The 19,574-nt window shown below is 40.0% G+C and overlaps 1 protein-coding gene and 1 long non-coding RNA gene across 6 annotated transcripts in view; one reads left to right on the top strand and one right to left on the bottom strand.

Annotated features, from left to right (window-relative positions):
* Positions 1-1,056: 1,056 nt before the first annotated feature.
* On the bottom strand, positions 1,057-11,407 carry EMC7 (ER membrane protein complex subunit 7). Its single transcript, XM_038405175.2, has 5 exons — positions 11,092-11,407; positions 9,882-10,001; positions 7,039-7,177; positions 4,125-4,205; positions 1,057-1,664 (listed from the first exon to the last, which is right to left on the bottom strand). Exons 1-5 carry the CDS (start codon positions 11,325-11,327, stop codon positions 1,512-1,514), a joined length of 729 nt encoding a protein of 242 aa, XP_038261103.1. The 5' UTR covers positions 11,328-11,407; the 3' UTR covers positions 1,057-1,511.
* A 25-nt stretch (positions 11,408-11,432) lies between these two features.
* LOC119856990 overlaps positions 11,433-19,574 on the top strand; it is a 99,492-nt gene continuing 91,350 nt past the window's right edge. For 4 of the 5 annotated variants that reach the window (XR_006281853.1, XR_006281850.1, XR_006281851.1 and 1 more), the window contains exon 1: positions 11,433-11,729. This is a non-coding gene — a long non-coding RNA (uncharacterized LOC119856990). The remainder of the gene's footprint in view (positions 11,730-19,574) is intronic. The other variant, XR_006281854.1, reaches the window with a different exon arrangement.

Here is a 19,574-nt window from a genome sequence, read left to right as displayed (position 1 = left end):
GTCCCTGAAAATGTTTGCTTCACCCTGAAACAATTATTCCTTATAAAGCTTAAAAATGATTTACAGATAGAGCCACTAATGGAAGTAAAAAGAAAAGGAGTACTTGTGGCACCTTAGAGACTAACAAATTTATTAGAGCATAAGCTTTCGTGAGCTACAGCTCACTTCATCGGATGCCAGCTTATGCTCTAATAAATTTGTTAGTCTCTAAGGTGCCACAAGTACTCCTTTTCTTTTTGCGAATACAGACTAACACGGCTGCTACTCTGAAACCTGTAATGGAAGTAAGCAGGTGTTCCTATAATTTTAATTCTACAAAATGTTCGTAGAGTAGAGAATAGTCAACTGTGTACTGCATCTGAATTTAAATCACCTTTAAAATTTGCTTAACACCGAGCAGCTTGAGAAGATTCTCTTCTTTCATTCATATCAAATGAATGAGTGATTCTAGAACAGACTAACAAGTCAGGACGAAAAAGAGTAGTGTTGCCAATAAATGACTACATGCAGTTCCATTTACCTTGTAATGCAATCATGTTCTATTATGGAGTTTGTTATAAACAGTTTTAAAAGTTGATATAAGTGGGAGTCAACCTAGCTACTTGTAAAATTAATTTGCCCTGTGTTTGGCTTCAAGTCTGACTCCTAGACAGACTAGTAGCAAATACAGTCAGAGAACTGGTAAGAATCAAGTATGTTTCAGAGAAGAGGCATTCAGTGTGGTCAGTGTAAGCGGAAGGACCTGAGCTGCATTCCTCTTACTGATTGGTTATTGGAGATCCATAAGTAACTTGATGGAGGTCATGAGCAGTTTTGGAAAAGGATGCTTGCCTGCTCTTGTGCTGAAGTTTTGTGGCAGCTGCTAGATAAGTAAAATGAAATGGAAAAACCCATGAACTACTATTCCACTCAAACGAACCTTATTAAATAGGATTTTGGCAGCCAGCAAATGTACATACAAAATAAAGTAACTCAAATACATAGTATATTCAGTTCAAATACTTCTAGCTGGCAGAGCCAGTTCTTTCCTCAGTAAACTCAAATGATTCAATTTCATCAAAGGGAGAAACTTTATGCACTTGAGAACTGGATAGAAGAGAAGGATAGAAAAACTCTAAGCTCATTTTTAAAAATAGAACTCTTTGAAACCAAAAGTTGTTGTTACATATAGTGAGATTTTGTCTAGGGATTAAAACTTATTCATTAATGTATAGCACATCATATAATTTAATTATTTTAATATCATTTTCTACAGAGCAATATAGTTAATTTAGTATCATCAATATTGACCTTATACACATACAAGATTTAAGCCATGTCCTCCTCTGCTTACTGCCAAGTACAAAACAGCTTAAATGGGCTAAAAAGCTACATCACATACAACAGTTGTAGCAGACCAATTTTCATGTTGGATCAAGTTTACAGTATTGGTGTTTTGAACTTCCAAGACCCATACAGATGATACCACACAAAAACAGTTGTGCAAACTCAGGCGCAGGAGGAAGAAACAACTACCTCCTTTTTCCAGCACCACTTTTCCCAGCTTTACTGCTCCCACTGCCAGACTTGCTGGAAGATTTTGAAGAGAAAATTCTTGTCATGATCTCAGAGACATCAGGCAGTTCGTGATTGGAATTTAGCATATTCATTGACTGCTCCATTTCCTGCACACAAAAAAAATCAGACAATCCAAGTATAAACTATTGACTATTTAAGGCTGTTTCTGTAACATCAGTTGAACAGGCACATTAAGTAGCTTTGCAATTTCCTCGATCATGTTGCTATGCACTAATTCTCTAGTGAGCACATCACTATAGAGATAATGTATTTGTGCAACCACAGCCAAACCCCAAACTACACGAAGAAACTTAAAACAAAAACAAACAAAAGCACTCAGTATAGCCAAGGCAACCATGTCTCAAGTAGTCTTACAAGGCAGATACTTGTTATATAAAAACTATCAATTTTTCAAAGCTAACTGTAGCTAAGATACACTGATCCTCTTCACAACACTATTTTGACTAGTTTTAAGATCTTTAGATTTTAAGATGAATGTCCTCTTCTGGACTTTACATATTTTTAAGTTTTGCAGATTTGGCCCAAAGGTTTGAAAACCTAGCATTTATTGCATATCTAGCAGAAATTTTTAGAATTTCTTACACAGCTATCAATTACTGAATAGCTAATTTACAGCTCTGATCCACCGCCTTAATATCTTCCTTTTCCATGTGCCGAAAAGGATCTTAAATGTGAGGACATCTATCCATCCGTGCTTAACGTAGCTTTAGATAGTTTAGCATAAATATCCTTTCATTTTGAAAGATAAACAAGTTATCTTCTTTTACAAAAGGAAATTAAGTATTTTATTAATAAAAGTTCAATTACTTTTCCAAAATGCTATAATTTTTTAGTTATATTTTTATTATACCAGCCCTTAACATGAGGGTCAGAAAGGCAATGCAAACATTCAGAATTGTCTTATAATTTCAAGTAAGAATGAGCCAAAAGTTAGCCTGTTGATATTATACCGATATTTAATACTTCTACAAGAGCACAACTATTACCTTAGCTTTATATATTAGATATCGATATGCGGATCACCCAAAGGAAAAAAAAACAAGCTGTTGAAGAGTGTAGTAAAAGCTCCTTTTTCATAAGTGAATAAGTTTTAGGTTTATACTGTAGGGTTTAATATGTAGCCACTACGGCAATGTCATTTTCCATTTTATTCTAGCTCTTAGATTTTAACCCTTTCCCATTCCTCCAAGATAGAACCTTGATGGTCATTGAGACTTTCAACTTTGAATTTTTTATTACGAAGCCAAATTACCCAGTTAATAAAAACTAAAAGATGAGGGCAGCTTGTCTGTCCACAGCAGTGGATGAATGCATGCACTTCATAAAGAACAACAGTTTTTTTTTGTTTTGTTTTGGCTTTTTTCTAAAACAGTCTCTAGGATTTAACCTACTTCAACAGCATTTCATAGGTAGTTGGTCTTCTTTCAATTTTAGCTTCTATCAAAGTTAAGCCAGAGGCATTAAACACATTCTTCTGATTTTTGCTTTTAATAGATATCACTTTAAAGAGGTCTGGACACCTGCAAAGTACTACTGAAGACAGTGGTTTCTGAGAAAGAAGAGTTGGAACCAACTGAATCCCAAAAGAAGCAGCCACCCAAAGACAGACAATGAACATTTCTAGATAGTAGAAAAGATTTCGTAAACACCTTGAATCTCCATTTTGTCCTAGCTTTCCGCTATTTGGCATTTTGCATGGTAAAAGGACAATAAATTAGGATCATTTAAAAATAAGTGGCTACATTAAGGTTTCATATCATAACACCTCTGACACCAGGAATAGACACCAGTAAACCATACATTTTTGGTGGTGGCACAGGAGGGGAAGAGAACACAAAGTCTTATGCCTCACAACACACCTAGAGGAGTCTATAAATAGTATACAAAAGCAAGCCCTGTTGCATCTTCACTGCTTGATTTTAACAGTGAAGAGTAAAAATTAGAAGATTTACAAGAGAACTAGGTGGAGAGAGATTTGAGCATTAATTGATTTTTACAGAAGGTCTGAAAAATATCAGACCATAATACAATTCATAGCTATACATAATTAAATTAATATCTCTGTGTTCTGACTCAAGTGCAGGATTATAGAACTGATACTAGAACAGAATAACGGTATTTGCAACTCAGGCCTTGTCTACACTACTGGGGTAAGTCAACTTACGTTATGCTACTCCAGCTACATGAATAACATAGCTGGAGTCAACGTAGCTTAGGTCGACTTACTACGGTGTCTACACCATGCTACGTCAATGGGAGATGCTCTCCTGTCAACTTACCTTATTCAAGAGGGGAGCGCTGTGATTGATTTTGCAGGTCTTCACTAGACCTGCTAAATTGATCGCAGCTGCACTGATCTCCCATAAATGTAGACATGGCCTCAGTTTTCACTGAACGAATACAGATGTCTATAAGTGTGTCCCATAAGGCAACTCTTAGTTTGTACTGTGTTTGTTTTTTGTAACTTAATATCTCATCACCATTGTTTGCTGCAAATTTGAAATCCACTAATGTTTTTGATATTCACTTGTACTGAGCATACTTACTCGTCTCATGTCAGGATCACTGGTGTTGACAACTTTAGGCAGCAATACAAATATCAGTAACGGAAGAACCATCATCATAACCTAAACAGAAGAGAGAAATTCAAAGAACATTTCCTTAGTTTGAGTCATTGTTCAAAGTATTTTAAGAAAGACTTCAGTAAGCAGGAAGACATCCAACACTGAACACCTGAGAGTGAAGATTCAATCTTAGCTGGAAATCCATATTGCAAAACAACTGAAGATTTGGCTCAGTAACCTAGTCGTTCTATAAGGGGCCAAGTAGGAGACTTCAGTTTAAATTCTGAATTTGGTGATTCATTGGCAGAGAACGGAATGTTTCAAATGGAATATTGTTAAAGTCTTCAACCCCGATTGCTACAATAAAGCAATGCACACTAGGAGTGTGGAGGGCAACAAAACCATCATGAATTTTAAAGGCAACTGATCATGGGGAAGTTCCAGTGGGTATAGCCTGATGGGATGGGAGTGTGGGGAAGAGAAGGCTTCAAAAAAAACTCCTGTCATTTATTGAAAGGGAAAAAACATGAAATTATAGTTTTTTCCCCAAAATTCTATCAGATTAATCTTTCAGATACATCCATCTCTTGGGCTTCCTTTTCAAGTGTATGTCAACTCGGATCCTACTTGCACCTTTTTTGGAGTGTGTGCACATTTGGCATGAAGTTTTTAACATAGGTGAAAAGTTGCATAATAAACGGACTGTAGTTGAGAGACTGTAAAAAGTTAAGACAAACAAGTAAGAAAGAAACATGTCAATTTTTAGAACACATCACCTCCTAGAAAAGGTGTCATTAGGATCTGTGACCCTTTCCATAGTAGATCAACCCAACAAAATGGAGTTTCAGGGAATCTCAGCTCATTCCCATCAGCAGTTCTGTAGCAAATAGAATACTTCATTTTCCTGAAAAATTATTTCAGTGTTTTAGGATAGTCACAGAATCCGATGTATTGATATGTACACTGCCACATTATAGGTCACTAGGGAGATACATAACTAAGGATTCTCAGCAGGACTGCAAAGAATTTAAATAAAATTTAGAAAGCAAGGTTAGAGTGCATGCCAAGTATATCAAAGTGGTTGAGCTCTCAGATTCTTTAGAGACTGACTTTAAGAGAGAAGTGGATTCCTGAAACACTGGAAGCACATCTTTTGCCCAGTTCTGTTTGTCAAAATTCAGTAAGAACTCTGCCTATGAAAAGATCTGCAGGCCTAAAAGTAATCAAGACAGTACTACTTCGCTTAATTTTAAATCTAGTCAACATCCCCTGAAGAGGAAAAGCAGCAACATGTGTGTGTGTCTTGTATTTCTCTGAATACCCTCCCATTCTGCTGAAGCATGGGAACTCTCTGGGACATTAAAAATATCTAAAAGGATTTTGGTTGGGATTTGTCCTTTTTTACTGATACTACACATGATTAACCCAGGATATAACATAATACCCTAAAGACTGATTTATTTACACACACACACACACACACACACACACACACACACACACACACACACACACACACACACACACACACACACACACACACACACACACACACACACACACACACACACACACACACACACACAGAGAGAGAGAGAGAGAGAGAGAGAGAGAGAGTCTTGTTTTGAAACTTGTACTGAAAGTCTTAAACAAAAACATTAACATACAATAACTGTGCATGCTCAGACGTATTAGGACCAGTCTACAGTAGAAGTCTAACTATCACTGGATAGAGATGCCCTTAATTGAGCCAGACATAGTTAGACTTCTACTGTAGACTGGTCCTAATTCATCTGAGCATAAACAGTTAGTTTGTTAATATTTTTGTTTATGTCCTTCAGAACAAGGCACTATTTAGTCACCAAATTAATTCTACAAAATTTTATATTGCAGTTACATGTGCTTTGCAATGGATGCAGATCCCTAGCTTGAGCTTAAGTGTTTCCCCATCTTAGACTGTTCCAAGCCTTAATTCTTTTAAAGCTCTATTAACATAGAACCTAAGCATAGTGCACATACACAGTTTTGTTTATATTTGGGACTGACATTAAGAGGAGTAGTGTGCATTTTGGTTCTTCTGATTTGAAGATTGATTAAAAACAAGGCTATCAAATTAAAATAATCACATTTACAACTATAACATTGTCCAAGACAAGTAAAGCTTAGTACCTAGAGAGCCACAGCATTCCTTTAACCTATTTTAATACAAAAATGAATGCTTCAGGATGTTTAGGATGCATCATATTTTCATACATTTGCCTGTGATTTCCCCCTAGATTGTGATTTTGTTCTCTGCATGTTAGATTTTAATATGTTCACTTATATTCTAATTAAAAAAAAAGTGTAAAATAAAGAAATAATGCTTTCATGATTTGAACTGGGAAAACAGCAGACAGCTTGATCCAACAGGAGATTAACATTTTTACTGTGAAAACTCATAATCTGTATTGGTTATTTGCCATTACCGTTATGCTTAATCCTGCAATGCCTACTCTTATTAATGAAAAAAGCAGCGAAAGAATCTTGCTGCTGGCTGAGAGTGTGACATTTTAAATCAATGTTGCAACCACCCAACTGGCTTCATCCAACTATCAATAATAAGCATTTTTCAACAACCATAAACCTGCAATTGCTCTTCAACTGGTGCGACCATTCATCTCTAGTAATGCCTCTTATCCTATGGACAATATATATGAAAAACAAGTTTGTTTTACTGAGATTTGCAAACTGATTGTATATTTTCTCTATTTTCACAAGTACCAAGAATTTTTTTTTTTCTTTGCTTGGCGTTCTAACTTCTATGGATGGATGCTACCCTAAATCCGCTACTAAAAAGCTTTAAGGTAAAAATCTCAAATCAGCAGCAAATAGATTTGTGTGCTGCATCTATACATACCATAGGGTTCATTAGAAAGTCTGTCCATCCCCAAGACTCTCTCTTTATGAAGTAAGAAGGGGGTCCAGAAGATTTCATCTGAAGCGGGTATGGCAGCCTGACTACTTCTGATGTTTTGATGTAATTCACATATCTTGCTCTAGTGAAAAAATAAGTATTTTTAAAGCATTTTTAAAACCCTCCCCTCTAACTTGACATATCCTTTATAATACTCCCTCTAGTCAAAGCTTGTTACAAGACTACAAACTTAACAATCTGCTACATGAAAGTGTGAACCATAGAAAACATTTGTCCAAATGACAGGTTTCAGAGTAGCAGCCGCGTTAGTCTGTATTCGCAAAAAGAAAAGGAGTACTTGTGGCACCTTAGAGACAAACAAATTTATTAGAGCACAAGCTTTCGTGAGCATCCGATGAATGAGCTGTAGCTCACGAAAGCTTATGCTCTAATAAATTTGTTAGTCTCTAAGGTGCCACAAGTACTCCTTTTCTATTTGTCCAAATGTTACTCTTTAACAATACCCATCATCCCATCCATTAATAATATCCCCCCCTTAATATTTTTCCAGACTATCAATTATGGTAGAATGTATAAATTTAAAGTGGGCAGGTAAGAAAAAAAATAGAAGATCAGAAACAGTAGAACCATTTGTGGGAAGTGGTTGATGAAGAAACTATGTGTGTTAATTATAATGCTGGTCAGAAAAGATTAGTCAGCTAACTTTACCATGAGACAATTTGATTAAAGCTTTAGAAAAACTTCAGCTGTGACTCCAAGGACTTCTTCAATACAGTTATGGAGATCTCAGTAACCAGCTAACTGGTAAACGTGGTTTGTTAAGTATAACTGGGAGAACACATTCTTCTGGGTACTGAGCATCATAGTCAGGTTAAATATGGATTACAATGTTAACAATTTCTGAAGTGTTTGCTTAACCCCCCATGCCAGGAAACCAGTACATTACATTAATCAAAGCTAATTTTCAAGTCTGGCATTCGACAGGAACAAATATTGGAACAATCTAATTCAGTGATACTCAGACCTCAACAGTTCAAGAGCCAAATTAGCAATCAACATACCCAAAAGAGCCACAGTAGAGTGAATTCATTGTTTAAATATAAATGTATAGTACTATAGTAAATGAAACAGTATGATAGGGGAAATATTTATATCATATATATTTTATTCTCACAGCAAAATGATTGACCAAGTATTATTTTATGAACTACAATTGATTACCAACATAATAAAAGCATCCTGATTGCTTAATAATTAAACCACACAGTGTTTTAATATCATGTAATGCAAAGAGCTACAGGAGGCATGTTAAAAGAGCCACTTGCGCCTGAGCCTCTGTCTGAGTACCAAAGATTCTAATTACGTCTGACAAAAAATTAGTCTCACTTCAACTTGGGATTCCTTTTTTAAAATATTTTACCTTTAAAAATTTAAAGTATGTCATCGTTGTTAATAGGATGAGACATCTAACAAGTCTGTAGGTTTTAAGCTTTCAAATAAGAAGACAACATCATGATATGCTTAATTAAATGCAAAGACTCAGTTAATTGCAATATTCAATTGAAATATTTTTCTGGTTCTGAAAGATTAACAAGCATTACAGTTCCCATAGGCACTTTTATTCCACCTCTTGTGCTTATCACTTATAACAGGATTTGCCATTGTATGATCACTTAACGTGTGAAGTTAAAGTTGCTACATATGTATAGAAATTAAACAAAAAGTGCAATTTAAACATTTTTATTTCATCTTACGAGTTCAAATAAATCCCTCTTATTGGACAGAACAGCTATTCCTTTGTACTATGTGCTGAATAGTGTACAATAATGTAGAGTTGTGTATTAGGTTATGTCTACACTGCGCAGCTTTTAGCGACGTGGCTGTGCAGATACAGCCGTGCTGCCAAAAGGTGCGCAGCGTAGCTGTTGTTTGTCAGCAGGAGCAAGCTCTCCTGCCAAGAAAGCGTTGTTCACACCAGCGCTTGTTGTCGACAAAACTTTTATCTTTTGGGGGGTTGTTTTTTCCAACACCTCTGAATGATAAAAGTTTTGTCTTTCATTTGCCGGTATAGACAAAGCCTTAGTGTGCACTAAGACACCCTACTGTAACGAACACAAACAAAGGACACAGTTAAAGTTGCTGTGGATGAGGCAAGCACAGACAAACAGTACAGGGATCTGTGCCATGGTCTAATAAGAGCACTTCAGAATTTAGGAACACGTATGGTCCTTAATTCTCCATACTAACATGGCAACCTGCTCCACCCCTGGAATAAGGATGTGCGTTCTTCAAATAACTACTTTAGACTGACTGAAGGAGAATGAACAAAACAGCACACAGATTCCAGGGACAGAGAGATGGAGACCTCTTCCTGACTCAGACAGAAAGTAACCAAGCAAGACAGAAAGGGGATACAGACTAAAAATGGAAAGAAAAGAATCTCAGGAGACCACTGGAAGCCTCTCAAAAAAGAAAGGAGGTAGAGATTTTAGGGGCAGATTTTATTTCACATTGCCTGCTATCAACCCAATAAATTATTGAAGTGGTGAATGGAAACAAAACACTCTTCCAAATCTTTTCCATTCACTCATATTAAAGTTGCGAGAACAGGGAGAAAAAAATCAAAATAAAGCTAAACCTTTGAAGTTAAATTTCCACCAACAAATAACTTTTGAAAAAAAGATATAAACAATTGAAACAAGGTCTAAAACGAAAGTACCAACCCTGTCCGAACTACAGTGAGTACAAGCAACACTAATACCGCACTACCAGCTAGATTCAATTTGTTTCAATGGATCGATGCAAAAATAATCTGAAGTGCTCACCTCATTTTGCCTTTTGAAGTTATGTCCACTCGAACTGGTTCAAACCTATAAGCTGGGGATATAACTTCTACTACGTAAGATCCAGAAGGTATATCATGAACCACAAAACTTCCATCTGTCCTGAGGAAATAAAATAAAGATTCATTACGCTTCAATATAAGAGACTATTATAACTGACAGTTTTTTAAGAAGATTTATACATGTGATGTCACCTAATCATTGTCATTTAGGGACATTAAGGAGCAGCCTATAAATTTCAATAGATACTATCAGAGTTTACAAAAATAAAAAGAAAAAGAGTACTTGTGGCACCTTAGAGACTAACAAATTTATTTGAGCATAAGCTTTCGCGAGCTACAGCTCACTTCATCGGATGCATTTGGTGGGAAAAAACAGGGGGAGAGATTTATATACACCACACACAGAGAATTTTTGCAAATACAGACTACCACAGCTGCTACTCTGAAACCTGTAATTATGCCAGGTACAAAAATAAAAGAAGCTATGATGGAATCACTGATGCATCACAATCAGGCTCCAGAAATCAATTGGTGGAAGCTTTGCAACTGTGACTGACTACTTGTACTTTTTGATCGCTATGTTACAACATCTGTGGAACAACAGAAGGCAGCTCCCTTTGCCTGCCCAAGCTAGCTAACCTCGTGGGGCACTGGGAAAGCTGGGAAAGTGAGAAATGTGGTCTGGCTCTGCCCATAATTCTGTGTGGTTTCCCTGCCATAAGTAAGGGGGGTGGGGGGGGGGTAAGAATGCCAGCCACCCAACGATCACAACGAACCCTACACCATCAACCCAGGGGCCAAGTATGAGTGGGGGGCACAGCCGCGGGCCAGGCCGCCAAAGCATCAAGAGGCCCAGCTAGGAGTGACAGCAGGGCGGCCCGGCAGGGCGCGCTCAGCCCCCGGAGGCCGGCCAAGTGTAAGGCGACCCGTGACGGGGGGGAGGGGGCGTTGGCGACAGGAGCCGGGCGAGCGTCAGCCCAGCCCCCGCTCCCCAGATCGCCCCAGGCAGCTCTGTGTGTGCGGCGGGCTCCCATCAGTCACCCGCTGCCAGCCTAGCGAGCGGGCGGGCGGGCAGCAGAGACCCCGGGAGGGGCGATCCGCCCGGCGGGGACTAACGGCCTTGCTGACCCCGGCACGCGGCGACCGCCCACCCCCGGCCCGGCCGCTCCCCGAGCACCTCCGCCGCTCACTTGAGGAAGCCGACGTGCTCCTCCCCATCCACCAGCACCCGGGCCGCCGCGATCCAGTCCTGCGGCTTCACCCCGGGCACCACCGCCCGGCCCTCGATTTTAAACCGCTCCCCGGGGCCCGGCCCGCCAGGGGACTCCCCCGTCCCGGCCGCCTCTGAGCCCCACGAGCCGCCGGGCAGCACCGACGCCACCAGCAACAGCAGCACCGAAGGGAGCGGACCCGGCCAGGCCGCCATCACAGCCGCCGCTCCCGGTGGGGACGAGGGCGGAGCTAGAGCAAGGCGGAGCCTCCCTCAGCGCATGCACCAAACAGGGCGATGGAGTTCAACGCATACGCAATAGAGTGCGGAGGGAGGAAGAGGGCGGCCGCTCAGAGCATGCGCAGACAAAAGGACAGCCGATTCTCCCTCTGACGGAGACTGAAACTTACAGCGCATGCGCCAGAGAAACGCCGCTGAGACCGAAGCCAGCCTGCGAGTCACGTGGCGGAGGAGCGGCTCTGGAGGGGTGAAACGATTGGCCGTGAGGGTTAACGAGGCGGAAGTGTTGACGTTCCTTTGCTGGCGTGAGGTGGGTTTGTGGTTGGTGCAGTTCCTTTACCAGACATGGATGGTCGCAGAGCGTGGTTGTGACCCCAGGTATGTCGTCATCAGGCCCTTTTAAAGCTCGGCCAGGCATGCTGAGGGTGGTTCAAATAGGGTACGTCACGCACAGCGCCACCTAGTGGCTGAACCTCGCAATACTCTTCAACTTTTCACATCCCCCTAGCACCTCCCCCGCCCTCAGCTCTGCGTCCCAACCCTTGACAGTGTTACACTGTCCGGCTGCCGCTGAAGTACAACACGCTCGGTCAGTTAAGGGTCTCTGCGTCGCACTGTTCTTCTGATTACACAGCCGTAATGCATCACGCTTGGTCATCTGACTGTCCGTTAGTGGTGGCCGCGCCTGGCTGTGGTCAGGCTGGAATCCTGGAGTCTTCTCGTTCAGCGTCTGCCCTCTGTTGAGGCATTTAAAAAAAGTTGAAAAGTTTTTTTCTCCTGCTGATAATAGCTCATCTTAAGTATTTAGCCTCTTACAGTTTGTATGGCAACTTCCACCTTCTCTGTATGTATATATAGACCTATCTTCTTGCTATATGTTCCATTCTGTGCATCCGATGAAGTGGGCTGTAGCCCACGAAAGCTTGTGCTCTAATAAATTGGTTAGTCTCTAAGGTGCCACAAGTCCTCCTGTTCTTTTTGCGGATACAGGCTGACACGGCTGCTACCCTGAAAGCTGTCATTTATTGGTGGTTCTTTCTGACGGAAGATGCTGCGGATGTCGACGGTTTCTGTTGAACTGTCTGTCACATCTGATCTGGGCACTGAATTCCTTTTCTTTCTGACAACTAGAGTGGTCCACCCTTTTTCTCCATTCAGTTTGACATGAACATAGTGGCCAGTTTCTAGACCTGGCAGTTGTCTAACTGAGTGACAGCTCTTGTAAGAATGTTCATAATGTAGTCAGTTTAGCATTTTCTTCGGCTAATGGAATTTGCCAGAATCCGCTCGAGGCGTCCAGTTTGGAGCTTCTTTCACTTTGGGGAGGAAGTCTTTGGATGTTGAGAGGATATATTTTTCTCTCACAACTGCTCCATTATGTCTTTTAAGATTCACACAGATTCATATTTTTCCATTTTTCTTTATAAGTGGTACCATTGGGGCACACTATGTTGTTGGCTCAGAGATTTTCTTGATTATGTGAGTCCACTCCATTCACCTTAACTAAGGTTCCACTTTATGAAGTAATGGGATAGGATCCTGCAAAGTGTATGTACACTATATGGTTTACCATTGTCTCTTAAGGTTATTTGTACTGGATCTCCTTTCAAAAGTTCAATATCACCAAATAGTCAATCAAATTCTTTTACCTTTCTCACTAGGCCTATCATGGCTGTCATACTGCATCAGAGAAAGATGTTGGTCTGTGGTCCTTTCATCACATATACTCTGAATGCATAGCTTTTGTCTTTGTACATTGTTTCTGTGGTGAACTGGCCAGTGCAGGTCAGAATATCTCCAGGGCTAGTCAGAGCTGTGTCAGGTGACTTCAGCTCTGGGAGGGGTTGAGGATGATTGTAAGTCCCTTCTGAGATGACTGTGACATCAGCTCCTGACTCAGTTTCAAAGTCAACAGTCTTGCCATGAATATTCAGTCTCTCTTCCCAGGCAAGCTCTCTGTCATCACAAATGATAGATCCCAGAAAGAATGGCTCCTGATTGTCTGTAATATGAATCAACTTCCTGACTACTTTGGTGAGGTAAACAGCTGCAAAATGTCCATGTTTTGAGCATTTATTACACCATGTGCCTTTGGCTAGACATGCATTACCTCTTGGGATATAACTTTTTTCTTCAAACCTGAAGAAGAGCTCTGTGTAAGCTAAAAAGCCTGTCTCTGTCATCTATGGAAGTTGTTCCAATAAAAGACATTACCTCACCCACCTTGTTTCTCTAATATCTTGTTACCAAGACAGCTACAACAACACTGCATACAAGTGTTATGTTGATCAAAGAGGATTAACCCATCAATGACAAAATCTGACATTACATGAAAACACCATGTTTCATTAAAGCGTCATTTTGAAATCTGATGACTCAATGTGGTCCATGCAACTGATTTTGGGACTCCCAGAATTGTCCTACAGGCAGTGTTTGTGAGATGTGGGGTCTATAAATTTAGCACCCTTAGACAAAAGTGGGAAGAACTTCAGAGCTGACCAAACCTGGGAAATAAGGGCAGATTCATTTTAGCCAGTTATAACTGTCAGACAAGCACATGGGTTGGGGGACTACAGGTCAAGATAAAGAAGGGCCTTATAAAGTACTACTGATAACTTTAATTTGTATCCTTTGGTGTATTTAGATGCAGTGTAGTTTGATGAGAACAGGCACAAATTTACACCCATCTTTCTCTCCAAAGGAGAAAGTGTGCAGCTGCATTTTTCATTAGTCAAAGCCCCTGAATCAGTGAAAGAGAAATCCACTTAGGAGTGCATTACACTGGCCTGGGATGTAACAAAGACATTAATGACCATGCTGGAGTTTCCATATGAGAAAAATTATCAACTTTTCCTGATTAAACTGGAAATGGTTATAACTCCTCTTGATCACTGTTTCATGGGCCTTTATGCTAAGAGCAGTTAAGAGTGACCTCCAAATTCTACCCTGGTCTTATCAATGAGGGATGCGTTCTCTGGATAACAGACACAAACTGCCAACGAGCTGGTCAAAAGGCTTCTCCAACTCACCAGTATATCCTCAGTTTTATCTGATTGATTCCTTTCAAACAGCTGTTGCTCATTCAATAAACTGTCAGCTAGACAGTCTTAATCATCTGACAGTCTATAATCAGGATGCATGTAATAATGTAATATTAGCATGCTGATAATACTGCAACCCGAATCTCCATATTTTTGACTCTAGCAATTTAATACACAGATTGAACAGCAGAGGGGACTAATGAAATATACAAATGTAAGAATGGCCATACTGAGTCAGACCAATGGTCCATCTAGCCCAGTATCCTGTCTTAGGACAGTGGCCGGTACCAGATGCTTCAGAGGGAATGAACAGAACAGGGTCCTTTATCGATTGATCCACCCCATCACCCAGTCCCAGCTTCTGGCAGTTACAGGTTTAGGGACACTTGGAAAATGGGGTTGCGTCTCTGACCATCTTGGTTAATAGTCATCGGTGAACCTATCTTCCATGAACGTATCTAATTCCTTTTTAAACCCAGTTATAACTTTGGCCTTCACAACATTCCCTGGCAACGAGTTCCACAGATTGATTGTATGTTGTGTAAAGAAGTAGTTCCTTACGTTTGTTTTAAATCTGCCTATTAATTTTGTTGGGTGACCCCTGGTTCTTGTATTATGTGAAGGAATAAATAACACTTCCTGATTCATTTTCTCTACACCACTCATAATTTTATAGACTTCTATCATATCTCCCCTCAGTTGTCTCTCTTCCAAGATTATTAGTCCCAGACTTTTTAAACTCTCCTCATAGGGAAGCTGTTCCATACCCCTAATCACTCGGACATCCCAGAATGCAACATCAAAATAGTCTTTATAGTTCATGAAATCTATTTTCTTTATAATAGAATGATATATTCTATCTGATGAAGTGAGCTGTAGCTGTAGCTCACGAAAGCTTATGCTCAAATAAATTTGTTAGTCTCTAAGGTGCCACAAGTACTCCTTTTCTTTTTGCGATATATTCTGTGATACTGTTGATGAACAAGAACAAGAAGTCCCAAGAGTCCTTCACAGGGGGAAAAATAATATACAAAAAACCTTAGTTAAAATTTATTTCTGTGCTGAATGTTCTTTGCAACCTGGTGAATAGGAACATTTGCCACATAAATCTGAACTTAATTTTAATTTGTCACTGGCAGTTCACCTTTAATAAAGCAATATTTTTTTTAATTCACTTCCAGACTTTTAAATGCAATAACTCCAAATACCTCTTTATGAAAGGGTAAGCAGCCAACAGCCTAATCCTCCTCGAGTTGACTCCCAAATAGTTTGTTTATACTGAGAAACAGCATCTAACCTGTTTGACACAGAAATCCAAGTAACCACTTTTGGGTCATGAATATTCATCAGAAATGAAGACCCAGGACTGATAAACCAGATCAGACATACTTTTGCATAGAAATTCATATACAGTCACCCTAGAAATATGAAGAAAAATTAAAACTTTAACCATTGGCTCTTAACTGAAAGTAAAAGTGGCAGTCCATTAAATGCTCAAATCCTACCACTGGAAAGGGGTAGGTACTGTGATTTTTTTGACAATTAAAATACAGTTTTGAGTCCATGTGATCTCATACTTTCTCATATTTTTTGTGATAATAAAACACTTCCCCTGAAAACAAAGATATGTAACAAAAACTTGTCCTATCCTATCTCCCCAGACCTCTTGACTGGAAACAAGAAAGATTCCAGGTTAGACAGATATTGTTGGTTCTCCACAATTTGTTTCCATCATTTCACAAGCATTGATTGATGATGTGTAATGAGATAACAATATTTTGCCCATGGAGAAAGATACCATCAGATGATGATTCTTCTCTGAAAATCTACTTCCTCATTTGTTATATGGTTGAAGAAGCTAGAGACTGTAGAGGGAAATTTGGTCACAGAGTTCATTCTTGCAGGTATTCTTTTAGCAGGTTTTCTTTTAGAAGTATTCTTGCCAGCAAGTTAAAAAAGTATGGATTCGATGAATGGACTGTAAGGTGGATAGAAAGCTAGCTAGATTGTGTGGCTCAACGGGTAGTGAGTGATCAATGGCTTAATGTCTAGTTGGCAGCCGCTATGAAGCAGCGTGCCCCAGGGGTCTGTCCTGGGGCTGGTTGTGTTCAATATCTTCATTAATGATCCGGATGATGGGATGGATTGCACCCTCAGCAAGTTTGCAAATGACACTAAACTGGGAGGGAGAGGTAGATATGCTGGAGGGTAGAGATAGGGTCCAGAGTGACCTAGACAAATTGGAGGATTGGGCTAAAAGAAATCTGATGAGGTTCAACAAGGACAAGTGCAGAGTCCTGCACTTAGGACAGAAGAATGCCATGCACTGCTACAGACTGGGGACTGACTGGCTAAGTGGCAGTTCTACAGAAAAGGACCTGTGGATTACAGTGGATGAGAAGCTGGATATGAGTCAACAGTGTGCCCTTGTTGCCAAGAAGGCTAACAGCATATTGAGCTGCATTAGCAGGAGCATTGTCAGCAGATTGAGGGAAGTGATTATTCCCCTCTATTTGACACTGGTGAGGCCACACCTGGAGTATTGCGTTGTTTTGTGCCCCCCACTACAGAAAGGATGTGGACAAATTGGAGAGAGTCCATCAGAGGGCAACGAAAATGATTAGAGGCTGGGGCACATGATTTACGAGGAGAGGCTGAAGGAATTGGGCTTATTTAGTCTGCAGAAGAGAAGAGTGAGGGGGGATTTGATAGCAGCCTTCAACTACCTGAAGGAGAGTTTCAAAGACACTGGAGCTAGGCTGTTCTCAGTGATGGCAGATGACAGAACAAGGAGCAATGGTCTCAAGTTGCAGTGGGGGAGGTCTAGGTTGGATATTACAAAACACTATTTCACTAGGAGAGTGGTGAAGCACTGGGATGGGTTGCCTAGAGAGGTGGTAGAATCTCCATCCTTAGAGGTTTTTAAGGCCCATATTGACAAAGGACTGGCTGGGATGATTTAGTTGGTATTGGTCCTGCTTTGAGTAGGGGGTTGGACTAGATGACCTCCTGAGGTCTCTTCCAACCAAAATCTTCTATGATTCTGATTCCTCAGCAAAATTGTTTACAATCAATATATACAACCACTGAGAGGGGTTTTATAGTATCTACCTCTTATAGTTTCCTGATACAGTCTTTTCTTTTGAATTATCCATCCTCAATGAGACAGCTACTGACTGTTAAAGTTGCAGTCATCCCCACTAACCATGGGGAAGTGTTCTTATCTCCTATTCTACTGCTGGATTTCCCTGAAAGAGTAACAGATTTTTTTATATATGGGAGATAAGAACTTTTGCATGCAGGCAAGTCTCTCATGTAGAAAATCTTTCTTGAGCAGCTTATGTACAGCTATCTCCCACGGGATAGGACTAGACTGTGAAGGAAACAGCTCATGGTAAACATCAATTATTGATTATTTCAAAAAGGAAACTTTTGGCAATGGTTACTTTGGTTACTTTGATAACAAGGGAATTGGGAAACTGTCGAGTAGGAGGAGGAAAAAGGTCTTTTATTAAAAAAAATGTCAGTATATTACAATAACAGTCCAAATATTATAATAGCAATGTACACTGTACATTGTTTTGGACCAGGCAATTTTTTACTACAGAAAATACATAATTTCTAATCAGAACTAATCAGATGTGTGAAGAGATCAAATCACCAACTCTCTTCCCCCCCCTTATCCAAACCAAGCAGGCAATTTTAAAGGAACATGTAAAGTCTGAAATGGAGGATAGAGGTATGAGTTCAGAATTAGACACTGAAGTACAAAAGGTATGGAGTTCATTTACATCAGTTCTCACAATCAAACAGCTTTACTAGAAGTAGATCTGGTGTTTACACAGATAGTAGAAAAGAAATAATAAAAGTTGCCCACTAACAGAATTTCTCAAACTTATTACAGGTTTCAGAGTAACAGCCATGTTAGTCTGTATTCACAAAAAGAAAAGGAGTACTTGTGGCACCTTAGAGACTAACAAATTTATTTGAGCATAACATCTACCAATGTGATATATGCCATCATGTGCCAGCAATGCCCCTCTGCCATGTACATTGGTCAAACTGGACAGTCTCTATGTAAAAGAATGAATGGACACAAATCAGACGTCAAGAATTATAACATTCAAAAACCAGTTGAAAATCAGTTCAATCTCTCTGGTCACTCGATTACAGACCTAAGAGTGGCTATCCTTCAACAAAAAAGCTTCAAAAACAGACTCCAATGAGAAACTGCTGAATTGGAATTAATTTGCAAACTGGATACAATTAACTTAGGCTTGAATAGAGACTGGGAATGGATGAGTCATTACACAAAGTAAAACTATTTCCCCATGTTATTTCTCCCACCCCACCCCACCCCCCACTGTTCCACAGATATTCTTGTTAACTGCTGGAAATAGCCTACCTTGCTTGTCACCATGAAAGGTTTTCCTCCTTTCCCCCCCCTGCTGCTGGTGATGGCTTATCTTAAGTGATCACTCTCCTTACAGTGTGTATGATAAACCCATTGTTTCATGTTCTCTGTGTGTGTATATCAATCTCCCCTCTGTTTTTTCCACCAAATGCATCCGATGAAGTGAGCTGTAGCTCACGAAAGCTTATGCTCTAATAAATTTGTTAGTCTCTAAGGTCCCACAAGTACTCCTTTTTCTTTTTATTAGTAAGAGAAATCATTGTGCCATCTACTGGCAGCTATATGAGTGTTCATTTAACACTAACATTCTTTTAAAGTAAGAACATGAGCAGAATAGCAAGTTAATATCAGAGACTAGACAGAATTATAATCTTTTTGTTCTGCACACCAGATTCCTCCAGCTAGTTTTATTTCTGCTGGGGTGCACAGGGGTGCTGAGAGCCATTGAACCAAACAGTATGTAATGGAAAGCACTTCCAGCATGGCAGCACCCCCAGAATCCGTAGTTCCAGCACCTGTGTGGGTGCAGAGCGAGTGCATGCTTCATCTTTGCAAAGGCTGCATAGTGGCTGTGCTCCTGTTTGCTCCTGTAGGCGTACCAGTTTCAGATACTGTACAAAGTTTAAAGAAAAGGAGTACTTGTGGCACCTTAGAGACTAACAAATTTATTAGAGCATAAGCTTTCGTGAGCTACAGCATCCGATGAAGTGAGCTGTAGCTCACGAAAGCTTATGCTCTAATAAATTTGTTAGTCTCTAAGGTGCCACA

This window comes from Dermochelys coriacea, chromosome 6, assembly GCF_009764565.3.
Source record: "Dermochelys coriacea isolate rDerCor1 chromosome 6, rDerCor1.pri.v4, whole genome shotgun sequence".
Classification (NCBI taxonomy): Eukaryota; Metazoa; Chordata; order Testudines; family Dermochelyidae; genus Dermochelys; species Dermochelys coriacea.
Note: the sequence above shows the minus strand (reverse complement) of the source record. Positions and strands in the feature narration are given on the sequence as shown.

Excerpts from the sequence above, each read along its gene's own strand:
- EMC7 (XM_038405175.2), bottom strand. The coding sequence starts at position 11,327 with ATGGCGGCCTGGCCGGGTCCGCTCCCTTCGGTGCTGCTGTTGCTGGTG. Across the intron at positions 10,002-11,091 it reads GAGCACGTCGGCTTCCTCAA|GACAGATGGAAGTTTTGTGG; the intron begins GTGAGCGGCGGA and ends TTATTTCCTCAG. Across the intron at positions 7,178-9,881 it reads ACTTCAAAAGGCAAAATGAG|AGCAAGATATGTGAATTACA; the intron begins GTGAGCACTTCA and ends TTTTTTCACTAG.